This window comes from Anabrus simplex, chromosome 5 (genome assembly GCF_040414725.1).
Source record: "Anabrus simplex isolate iqAnaSimp1 chromosome 5, ASM4041472v1, whole genome shotgun sequence".
NCBI classification, from domain to species: Eukaryota; Metazoa; Arthropoda; class Insecta; order Orthoptera; family Tettigoniidae; genus Anabrus; species Anabrus simplex.
The window spans coordinates 117,611,229-117,623,987 of record NC_090269.1 but is presented as its reverse complement, the minus strand read 5'-3'; the positions used below and the strand labels follow the sequence as shown (position 1 = coordinate 117,623,987).

General features: G+C 37.9%; 1 protein-coding gene across 2 annotated transcripts in view; it reads right to left on the bottom strand.

Moving 5' to 3' along the window:
* Gcat (Glycine C-acetyltransferase) overlaps positions 1 to 12,240 on the bottom strand; it is a 58,445-nt gene extending 46,205 nt beyond the window's left edge. The window contains exon 1 of one of the 2 annotated variants that reach the window (XM_067148312.2): positions 12,169 to 12,240. In XM_067148312.2, the coding sequence (XP_067004413.1) occupies positions 12,169 to 12,199 (31 nt within the window). In that variant the 5' untranslated portion in view covers positions 12,200 to 12,240. The remainder of the gene's footprint in view (positions 1 to 12,168) is intronic. The other variant, XM_068227742.1, reaches the window with a different exon arrangement.
* Positions 12,241 to 12,759: the final 519 nt, after the last annotated feature.

Genomic DNA, 12,759 nt, shown 5'->3' with positions numbered 1-12,759 from the left:
AAACTAGTCCAAAATTTTTTCTTGAATGAATTTATCAAAAAATTACATCATATCAATGTAATGATTAGGTGGAAAATAAACCCCTTTTCTTAATAAGGAATCAAGTTACAAAAACTAATCAGTTGCTTGAATATTTTACTATCGACTATGGTAATTGTTTTAAGCCAGCCTTCTTGGATGAAGTGTCAGTGTAGTGGATTTAGTTTCATAGGACCCCAATTTCAATATTTGGCTGGTCTGGGGATTTTAATCATGTTTGTTTAATTCCTCCAACTCAAGGATGGGGTATTTGTGATTGCCTTAATTCAAATCACCTCCACACAACATATCATACTACTAACAACTATATAAACATGCAACAATGATTACATATCTACACATAGGGTTAGTGTCATGAAGAGCATCCTACCATAAAACAGGGCTTTATCCACATCAGCAGTGACCCGAGAAAACTGGAGAAAATGTCAGAAATATAGAATAATACCTGAAATGTGATCCACATGAAATGATAACAAATGTATCATAAATTGAAGACAAAAATTATCATAAATTTTAGGCTTATAACTAGGGCTTGGAAGTTGAGGAAAAATCCTTGTTTTCCTCAGTGTCTGAAGACGAGGCCCATTGTAATATGTGTTCATTTTGGGTCATTGTAGACCAGAAAATGGTGGGTTGTATTCATCTTTTTTTGTCTTTTTTTGGCGTGTTTTGGGTTACTGGTCCTTTTTTTAAAGACTTTTTTAAGGTCTAAAGGCTCTGTCAAACAGGAAGTGGACTGTGCTTGCGGACTGGCCGCTTTTGTCAGTGCGGACTCTGTACACTGTTATGTTACATCATCCTGATCAAACAGAAGGTGGCCTACCACAGTGGACCAGACTAGTTCGCAGCTACTGGCAGACAGTTGTAGATTTTCACAGAGTTTGCGTGGCCAACACTGAACAATGTCTCCAGAAGATACGGAGAAATTAATTGATCTACTGCGTGATCATGAACACCTGTATGACACACGGCACGTCGATCACAAAGATCACAAGCAATCTCAAAGTTCTAATGCATTATTGCTTGGTTGCCCCTTTTAGCTGCCTTTTACAACAGGCAGGGGATACCATGGGTGCATTATTTTTCTGTATCCCCCACCTATAGAGGGTGCTGGACATTTGATTAAAACAACAAAATGATAACACCAGTTCAAGAAAGAAAAAAATTGAGTCGATACGCATTTGATTACGACTGCTTTAACACCGGTTCCCCTGACTTGTCCGCATTCTATTTGACTACCCCAGTCCACGACAGCCTGCAGTCATTTCGTCCATGTGGACAGTCTGCTTCCTGTTTGACAGAGCCTTTAATGGCTTTCTTTTTACAACTTCACCTTCTTTTACTGCCGATTCTCAATTCAAATCATCGATAGTTCATCCATCACCTCTTGAACATCTTTTCTCTAATAAATTCATATATTTTAATCATATCTGAAAAGACAGAAAATGAAATGAAACTAGTGCATGAAAAAAGCAGGGGTATCAAATTATGTGCGAGATAAGTGAAATATTGAAAGGAGACAATTTTGATGTGAGTGTTTTTGAAGAGGAAGATCACACTCACTTGCTTCAAGTAGGAACTCTTTAACATCCGCTGATGTGGAGAGAAGTTTATCAATGTTTTGCAACGTGCTGTCAGGAAACTGGTGATCCTTTACACCTAAGAACCTAGAGACGATTATTGTGATATACTGCAAAGACTATTGAGGTAAAGATTTCCAAATTCCAATTTCTGTAACCCTGGTGTGGTTAAGCCAAATAGGATTCTAGTTATACTAGTTTCAATTTCTTTCACCAGTATGTCCATTGCGGGTTCGCTGAATTCATTGGAGGTGGACAAATATTTCATTCTAAATTCTGCAAATAATTTTTTAACAAACACTGAATTGCTTTTTTAATCTATCTGAAAGAAGAAGTATTTCACTCATATATTTTTGCACTGTATGTCACATACCACCAGAATTTTGCATTTTTAAACATTATATTCCTTCATTAAATATTTAATTAAAACTAAAATTATGAATGAATTTGGATTGTATATTTATGTCCTTTTTTGCCAGTTTTTAGGTCCTTTTTTCTGTATTTATATGTTTTTTCATAGATATTTTCTTGGGAAAGTTATAGATCTTCAACTTCCGAGCCTTACTTATAACTATTCAAATTAATAAGTTGGCTATTTCAACATTTACAATATTAAGATAAGGCATGTTAGGAGAGACAGGAACATGTTTGTCCTTGTGTCCTCTTTGTGTCCTGTCATTATGTTCGTCCTATTCCATGTTCCTTCTTGTTCCTATGATCTCTGTACATGACTTGATTTGATACCTGTTTGCTGTTTTCAATATTTATAGACCTTGTTTTCCATTTTCTGTGTTTGCATGACGCTAATAAATACCCAAGCAAACCATTCTAGAATGAATCACTTGGTGTGAAAAGAAAATAATGTTGAATCTTCTTCTTCTTCTTCTTCTTCTTCTTCTTCTTCTTCTTCTTCTTCTTCTTCCTGATACATTTCTGCTTATGCAGGTCATTCACAGAGCCTCTTCCAATCTTCTCTTTTTTGCCACATTCTATCCTTCATCACTGTCTGCCACTCTAGTCCTCTCCGATTTACATCAACCTCCACCTGATCCCTCCATCTTGTTCGTGGTCTTCCAATTGGTCTTCTTCCAGATTCTGTCCATTCCAGAGCTCTTCTTGGTAATCTTTCTTGTTCCATTCTTTTGATGTGGCTGAACCATTTCAGCCTATTTCTCTCCATTGTTTTAGAGGGTTGATGTGTAGCGTGTTTCATATGGTTTCATTTCTTATCTTGTCCCTCCTTGTTTTACCCAAGATTAATATTGAATGATGGTGAAACATTTATTAAGAACATTAAAAGCAAATAATCTGTATATATCACCAAAATTAAAATATCAATGTATGTTTTCAGTAAATTTGTTAACTATAATTATAGAGAAATATTTAAGAATGTCACAGATTTTATAAGTTAAATTCAACTATTTATTTTGCAAATGCTTGTTTTCATAATATTTCTAATTTATTATATTTCAAAACCCATATGTGCTGATTAAATTTATCAAGTTCATTTTTATTTCGGAGGGGGGTTGAACCCCTCAACCCCCCCCCCCCCTCCCTCCTGGGTATGGCCTTAGTCCAGGTCATGTAGCTGTGTGCTGGCATTCAGAAGATAGTGGGTTCAAACTACTGTCGACAGCCTTGAAAATGGTTTTCCTTGGTTTCTCATTTCCACACCAGGCAAATGACATGTCTGGGTCGGTGTGATGACGAACATAAAAAAAGCCGGAAATATGAAAGACTCAATGTGCCTCGCAAATCTATAACGGTAGTTTTGGAAAACAACTATTATTGGCCGAGGGAGGTTAGGAAAGAGAACTCTGGTACACATGAGTAGAAACGAAGTGTTCCCGAGAAGATAAAAACCTCTGACCCCTCAGAACTCATTTTGTTTAGGTTGATAATTGTACGGCTATACACTAAAACCTGAGAAAACAGAAGGGAACTAGTGGTTTATGCAGCAAATGGTGCAATAATAATAATAATAATAATAATAATAATAATAATAATAATAATAATAATAAAATCCCATGGCACAACAGTCCCGAAGGGCCATGGCCTAACAAGCAACCACTACTCAGCCGGAAGGCCGGCAGATTTAAGGCCTGCAGATTATGAGGTATGTTGTGGTCAGCATGAAAAATCCTCTTAGCAGTTGTTCTTGGCTTTCCAGACCGGGGCTGCTATCTCACTGTCAGATTATTATTATTATTATTAAGCGTATGGAATTTACAGAATGGACAAGTATATACAATATTATACAAAAGAAAAACCTGCAAAGAATACATGGTAAGTAGGGAACAATTACACATGAATATCTAAATTCTTTATCCACTGCACTAGGTATACTGAGACATCAGCAAAGTCTTTTCGGTCTCCACCATAAGCACGCAGAGGGCATTCGTCCATTATATGATGCATGGTCTGGACTAAAACACCACAATCACACGCTGGAGAGTCCCTGAAGCCCCACTGGTGAAGGGAGAATGCAGATCTTCCACAATTTGTGCGGAACCTGTTTAGTGATGCCCACGTTCTTCTTGGCAAGCTGAAACCAGCTGGGGCATGGTTTGGATTAAAGAGGCTTGGCCACTCCGGAGCTGTACGAATCCATTGCTCTTTCCATTCCTCTTTTAAATTGAAACCAGCATCCATTAGATTCTTAGCTGTTTTCATCGGTGGCTTACGGGATTTTAGCCTTTGTCTCCAGAGATATGCAACATCTCTATGGATAGGTAGAGTTGGATTGGACATGATCTTATCATATTCTTGAACAAGGGCTCTTGAACGTTACAGGCTTGGTGGAGCAATGTGGGACAGGACTGGCAGCCAGTGCGTTGCAGTAGGCTTCAGAGTACCAGAGATGATACGCATGGTGGTGTTAAGTTGTACATCGACTTTCTTCACGTGGCAACTGTTAAGCCATACTGAAGAGCAGTATTCAGCTGCAGAATACACAAGGCCAAGCGCAGTACGTCGTAATGTGTCCACTGAAGCATCCCATGAAGTTCCACACAATTTAAACAGAATATTATTACGTGATCTCAACTTAGATCAGAGGTTTTCAAGATGCTTTCTATAAGATAGGGTTCGGTCAAGCGTTACCCCGAGGTACTTTGGATTAGGATTGTAATCACGTAAGCTGAGTGGACCTTGAACCAGTCCTCAGATCGAGGTAAAATTCCCTGACCTGGCTGGGCAATAATAATAATAATAATAATAATAATAATAATAATAATAATAATAATAATAATAGTTTGAACTTCCCGTGAATTGCTGTAGATGTTTTCACAGGGGCAGTAACAGATTACAAAATAGGCACAGTAGGCACCGACCTATGAGACCCACGCCTTTTAGGCGCCCTGCGACAGCGGAACACAATAACATTGATTTAATCTTTAATGAAAGTTACAATCGAGCTTGCTTACATTATTTCCAAAAGATAGAAAAGAATGAATCAACTCAAAGAAACAAAAACTTTACATTAAAGGCACTAGAAAATGTTGTATCATGCAGGCTCTAGAAACTCATCTTCTGCCAGCTGACAGTTTGTAAAAAATAATCGATACAGAATAATTGTTCCTAAATTAGAATTCCTTATAAAAAAGGCAAAAGCAAACGAAAATATTCTTGAAAATATGACGCAATCAACGTTCCAAAATGTTACGACAGTGCTAAGAATTCAAAGGTGTCTCATGATTATGAACGCTATCGATGAACGAATATTTTTGAAGTGGAAATGAAATGGCGTATGGCTTTTAGTGCCGGGAGTGTCCGAGGACAAGTTCGGCTCGCCAAGTGCAGGTCTTTTGATTTGACTCCCGTAGGTAACCTGCGCTTCGTGATGCGGGATGAAATGATGATGTAGACGACGCATACACCCAGCCCCCGTGCCAGCGAAATTAATCAATGATGGTTAAAATTCCCGACATTGCCGGGAATCGAACCCGAGACCCCTGTGATCAAAGGCCAGCACGCTAACCATTTAACCGGACATTTTAAAAGTTAAAACTGCTGAAAAATTGTCATCGATCTTCATTGACATTAGAGCGACCGAACTCACTTGCCATTATAGCAACCGAATACATCTTGCAAAATATAAGACTTCGAAGATATTCTGAAAGATTTCACCACAAAGGATGAGGAAAGTGAGTGTTTAAAAGTGTAGTTGATTTCTTAAAATCCATATTTTTTTAAAAATGTACCGGTACTGTGGATTAATAGGCCTCTTACATTTTGTTAAATAACATACAACATACCGGTAACTTATGTTAATTTGTTAAATAAAATTAATAATCGTTAATGTTCGTTTTATGTAATGACATTGTTTTATTAAAGTTGTTAATTGGTAAAACTGAAAACGTACGACGCCTACTGGGAGATTTACGCGGGTTCCCCGAGATTCCAATCGCCTACCGGCTTTCCATTGAGTTTAATCTGGCACTTGGAACGGGATGTAAAGATTTTATTCCGCAGAAGATTTTTAACGTAGGTACCGGTACCGAAAGCCAGGGCATAGAGTGTTCATCTTTGAATACTCTCAAATTTCATATACCTCAACCGGGTTTGAACCCGTTTTATTGGGAACAGAAGATGGCGTCAGCGAAGGATGTAAGTGAAGATAGCTCCCGGTTCTCTTGCGAAATAATCGGGAATAAGAGTGGTGTAAACAAGAAGCGAGTGAAGAATGGTATCTATAATGTAAAGTGTTTAATTTGGTACCATTTTGAGTGTATATGTAGTGCTGGTTTTGTTAAAAATGAAGATACTTGGACCTGTGTTAGCTGTGGCGAGAGCAATTTGAATAGCGGTAACAAACCTAGGCCTACAACGGTCAACGAATCGCTGGCGTCTCATTCCTTGGGGGATGGAGGTAATGAATTGTACTTGTAATTCTCTCTTTATTGCAACAGGATTTACAAGCAGTAAAAGCGGAGAGTGAGATTTTAAAGGAGAAGGTAGGGTACGTTTACTGGAATCGAAAGTACGGTACCGGTACCAGTAAACACTCAGAACACAGGTGGCTCCGTGAATTCTAGCGCGTGGTGTCAAGTTGCTTCAGATTCTAGGAGGAAACGTGTACAACTTTGTAATTGACACCAAAAATAGATTTTCAGCCCTGAGGGAAATAAGCGATACGCAAGGTAGCCTATCCGTATGGTAAGCAGCCAAAAGTATAGCGCAAAATCCGTTAAGAGAAGCGGCAAAGTTAGGCCTAAAATCCCACACAGTGCATCGGCGAAAGTGTCGAACATTCGTATATTTGGTGATAGCCAGGCGAGGGGAATTGCGGAGAAAATGAACAATGAAGATATTGCAGCATCGGCCGTCATCTATCCTGGGGCCCCAATCAAGAAGGTATTGGAAAACACGGAACAGGCAACAAGAAATCTCGGAAGTCGTGATGCAGTAGTGATCATCGGCGGGACGAACGACGTAGCTCACAATGACGCTAAGAATGTAATTTCCTAACTTAAATGTACACTCGGTAAGCTGACTCACGCTAATATCTTTGTAGTGAACGTGCCCCACAGGCATGATTTGATTAGAGACTCGTGTGTGAACGTTGAAGTGGAGAAAGTTAATACAGATATGGTTAAAATTTGTAAACATTTTCGTAATACACAGGTACAGTAATTGATAGCAGCAGTTTCGAGAGACACTGTTATACAAAGCATGGCCTTCATCTAAACAATTCAGGTAAACGAAAGATAGCAAATATTGTTCTAGATTTTATTAATCTTAAGATATGTACTGTAAAAAAACTCCCTTGAGTTATAATACTGACCAGGAAAACTAGTAGAAAGAGCCAGCTTTACTTCAAGCTGGTTCAGCCAACTAGAAAATGAAACTCAGGAAGGTAAGGAATTTCAAGTTACCCAATTACAACAGTCAAGTTTTAGGGAGGAAGGGGGTCTGAGATTGCTCTTGGTAAACTGTCAGAGTGTAGTAAATTAACAATTAAAATTCGGTACATTGATGGAATCTTATGAGACTGATGTGGTGATAGGAGTGGAATCGTGGTTGAGAGAAGGGGTGGGTAATAGAGTAGTATTTCCAGAAGGGTACACAGTTTATCGTAGAGACCGAGAAGATAAAAAGGGAGGAAGGTGTGTGTTTATTCTGGTGAAGGAAACTTATTGTTCACATGAATGGTTTAGGGATAAAAATAGTTTGTGATAATATGAAGGAGGTAGGAATTATAGGAACATACAGGCCTGGAAGAGAGGAAAGAGTCATGGAAATATTTGAGAAAATAATAGGTTATACTCATAAAAACAATAATAATGATATGGTAATAATTGGGGGAGATCTAAACTTGCCTGAAGTTGAATGGAATGGAGCTGCAAGTGAAGCCCATGAACAGAAACTGGCAAATAAGTTCATTTGGGAGGGAGGATATACACAAGTAGTACAAGAACCGACTCATCTCAATAACTTACTAGGTAGATGTATTCTTGGTTAAACCATGGGAAATTGTTGATAAAACTGAGGTAATTGAAGGAATAGGTGACCATAAGGCTATAATAATGGATATAGGACTGGTACTACAAAGCCTTAATAAGAAGGTCACACAAGACAAGAAATTGTACAGAAAAACTAAAGTTGATGAATTTGGGACTTAGCTTAAATCACAATTCACTTGTTGGATAAGTGAAGGGATACACTTTGGGCTAAATTTAAAGGAATCATTTGGGAAGGAGAGAAGAGATTTGTACCTTTTAAGAAGGGTAAAATGACCTCAGACCCTGTTTATTATACAAGGGAAATAAGAAAATTAAAAAGAAAATGTAGAATAGTAAACAGGAAAATCAAAGAGGGTAGGGAGAGTAGAGAAACTAGAAAACAGCTAATGAGGGAACTGAATAAAGTGAAAAAGGAAGCAAATGAGAGTTATATGAATGGCATACTTCAAGAGGGTAATGACCACAAAGAGAAATGGAAAAAGCTGCATTCATATATCAGGAATCAAAAAGGAAAAGGAATCCAAATTCCTACAGTGGTGGGAGAAGGAGGTGATCACTATTTAACAGATACTGAGAAAGCAAACCTCTTTAGTAGGGAATTCAGAGATTCAGTAGATGATTGTCAGGAGTTGGAAACCGAAACAGAAGATGGAGAGTACACACAGAGGGAAACAAGAAGCTTCTCATTCACAAATGGAGATATTTTCAGAGAAATCCAACTACTTCAGCAAGGAAAAGCAGCAGGAAGTGATCAAATTACTGGGGAGGTATTAAAGACAATGGGGTGGTACATAGTGCCTTATTTAAAATTTCTTTTTGACTATGTCATAAATAATAGTGTAATACCAAAAGAATGGAAGGAATCTATAATAATACCAATTTATAAAGGAAAGGGTGATAAAAGGAAACGAGAGAACTACAGACCAATCAGCCTGACCAGTATAGTTTGTAAAATACTGGAGAGTTTAATATCAAAATACATCAGAGGGATATGTGATGATAAAAATTGGTTCATGAGGAGCCAGTATGGATTTAGAAAGAAATTTTCTTGTGAGGCACAACTGGTGGGATTTCAGCAGGACATATCAGATCAATTGGATTCAGGAGGCCAGTTAGATGGCATAGCCATAGATCTTTCCAAAGCCTTTGATAGAGTGGAACATGGAATATTATTAAAGAAATTGGAGGGAATAGGATTGGACGTAAGGGTTACACATTGGATAAAAACATTTCTAAATTCAAGGGTTCAGAAAGTCAAAGTAGGAAATAATGTATCACAGGAAGTTTGGAAGGGAATTGCACAGGGTAGTATAATCAGTCCGTTACTTTTCTTAATATATGTAAATAATTTAGGGAATAATATAACATCAAAAATAAGATTGTATGCAGATGACATAATTGTTTATAGGGAAATAAATACCATTGAGAATTGTTCAGAATTACAAAGAGACCTTGAGAGTATCCAACAATGGGTTGAAGAGAATAATATGAAGGTTGATGGAGGCAAATCAACTGTTACAACATTTACAAACAGGAGCTTTAAAACTGAATTTGAATATACTTTGGATGAGGTAGTTTTCCCAAAAGATGGCAAGTACAAATACTTAGGTGTGAGATTTGAAAGTAATTTGCACTGGAAGGGTCATGTGGATGACATTGTTGGGAAAGCATACAGATCGTTACATGTCATAATGAGGCTACTTAAAGGATGCAACAAAGAATTAAAAGAAAAAAGTTACTTAAGTATGGTTTGTCCATTATTGGAATATGCAAACAGTGTTTGGGATCCTCACCAAGAATACCTATTAAAATAACTAGATGGTGTGCAGAGGAAAGTAGCAAGATTTGTAACAGGGGATTTCAGGAGAAAGAGTAGTGTATCAGAAATGTTAAAGGAACTAGGGTGGGAAACTTTAAGTAAGAGAAGGGAGAAAACTCTACTTATAGTATTATATAGAGCCTATACAGGAGAAGAAGCATGGGGAGATATCTGTGAGAGGCTTCAGTTGGAAAATAATTATATCAGCAGGACTGACCACAAATATAAAATTAGAAGGAATTTCAGCTGAAGCAATTGGGGTAAATTTTCATTCATTGGGAAGGGCGTGAAGGAGCGGAACAGTTTACCAGGGGTAGTGTTTGATCCTTTTCCAAAATCTGTACAGATATTCAAGAAGAGAATAAACAGCAACAGAGAAAATAAATGAAATGTTAGAGGCCATTTGACCAGTGCAGGTTAATAAATAAAAAATGTGTGTGAATAAATTAATTCCATCCCCTGGTCTAAGGAGTTTGGACAGGCAAAGTAGGGGACTGCCTGTAGGGTGAAGTAGAGTGGGGATTTCGAAGGCCCTGGGACCGCTACGGTAGCTGTGAAGGCCCTTCAGGAACTCTGAAAAGTGGTGGCAAAAGGGGCTCTGGTTAAGACGCAGCAGGTCGTTATGCTAGTTAGGTTCCAGAATGGATTTAAAAATAGTAAATAAATGCAATGTAAATTTTAATCTTATACCAGTTGTATAGTATCATTTGAAGTAATTCCACATACCGTATATCAGTTGACTATATTTGTAAGTAGTAGAGGAGATATTATAAGTAGAATTTTGTAAACAATATAAATTTATTAAGGATGAGCTTTAATAGAAAAAATTGCGAGTGTAAATTGTATAATATTGTATTATAGGAAAATTTTCTTCTCTTGTTAATTTAATATTTAATACTTGACAATAATGTATTTTAGTGTACCATTTGCCACCGAGGTAGACACCTCATTTGCAAATAAAGAGATTTTGATTTGATTTGAGAAGGCCGACGACTAACTGCGCTGCAAAAGTAAATACACAAGCTAGTGACCAAGACGTTCTTATCCTCCGAATTAAGTTAAGTATCCCTATGATATTAAACTTAGGGCCTAAAATATTCCTGAAAAGTTCCGGTGTGCGCGACCAATATTCCTTTTGAGAATAAAGGTTGCCTTAAAGCACAACATATTTTTAAAGATGACCTAATATGATCATTTTACACGTTTTTCATGGATCGACAAGATGTAGGCCTACAGAATAGGTGATTTTGTGAAAGTACGAATTGAGGCTACAGTAGTTGCCCTCAAATCTGCAAACACTAATCATTTCTCAGACATAAAGCTGAAGTTGAAAACCACAAAAAAAGTAAATATTGCCATTTCTGCGAACAAAATCTCTCACTATCTAAAACACTACTACATGTATCACGAGAGCGAAAATGAGAGTAAATAGCAACACACAAGTTTACCGGTACCACATAAATAATTTCCAGTATGGGCAGCATTAAGGCCTTCGGTTCAGAGGGTCCTGGGTTCGATTCCCGGCTGGGTAGGGAGATTTTAATCGCGTGTGATTAATTCTTCTGGCTCAGGGACTGCGAATTTGTGTTTGTTCCAACACTCTCTTCTTCATATTCAGACAACACACCAACCACCACAGAAACATGTAATAGTGATTACATCCCTCCACATAGGCTTGGCGTCAGGAAGAGCATCCTGCCGTAAAACAGGGCCAAATCCACACGTGCGACACAATTCGCACCCGCGAACCCACAAGTGTGGAAAAAGTGGTACCGATAGTAGAAGAAGATAAATCATTTCCAATCAAGCAACGTACAGGCTACAAGAAGAAATGTCTAAGTAAAGAATCTTACGAGGACATGTGCTCAGTTATTATACTTGGAAGTTACACCTTGCTCTTGAATTTCTACTTACATTTCTGCACAAGAGATCAAATTTTGCACGGCCGCCAGGTTCTCCTCTATACGTACGAATATCGTGTTCACCAGTAGGCTCTATATCCTCAGTTTGCTTAGCATGTCCCATATGGGGAACAAAAATCTAAGTTTACACTCGTAAAACCTTGTTATTCAACCTTACGGTGGTCTGCGAACGAATACGGTCACGGTTTTGCTTGCTGAGATGAAAGGTATTTAAAAGTCCGTACGGTACATAAGTGTATGGTTAGTTCGGGAGGTGTGCAGACAATTAAACACTATAGGACATTACTTGTATAAATATTATTACTTGTATAAAAATTCCACTAAAACACTCAATAGAAACTTACTTGGGACAAGAGTACGAAGCGAACCCGACATTGTAGGTAGATTTGCCAGCCAAGGCCATCTCCTTCCCGCTGATCAAGGTCTACATGTTTGGTGCTGAATTAAAAAACTTGCTTCCAAGAAGCTAAGTTTATTTCTTCGCATTTTACACACGTGGTTGGTGCTAGCCATCTCAAGTTGTTTACAAACACGGCAATTAAGTTCCTACCACATGTGTGTAATGATATCGTTCTGATATTTGATTGGTTAGAACGCGTATCGTACCTGCGCATCACGTAGCCCTACATTTAATTCCTAAGTACAATGGTTCAAGATATGTCACTAATATTATTGATGGGCTGACTGACGCTTGAGTTACAAGGGTTTAATATCTAAGTCATTCGAACCAGAAATATCTTTACACCTGGAAAACTATTTGGACTGAGCCCTACTCGAAATCCTCGAATTAGGAAAAGGTTTCATGATTCGGTACGAAATACTGAAACAAAGAAGGATTTTCTATTACAGCTATTGTTCGTGTACGGAGAGTGCACTTCTAATTACACAGGTTTGTCAAACAGTAGATAATTCACTGGCCCAGTCGAATACTTCCG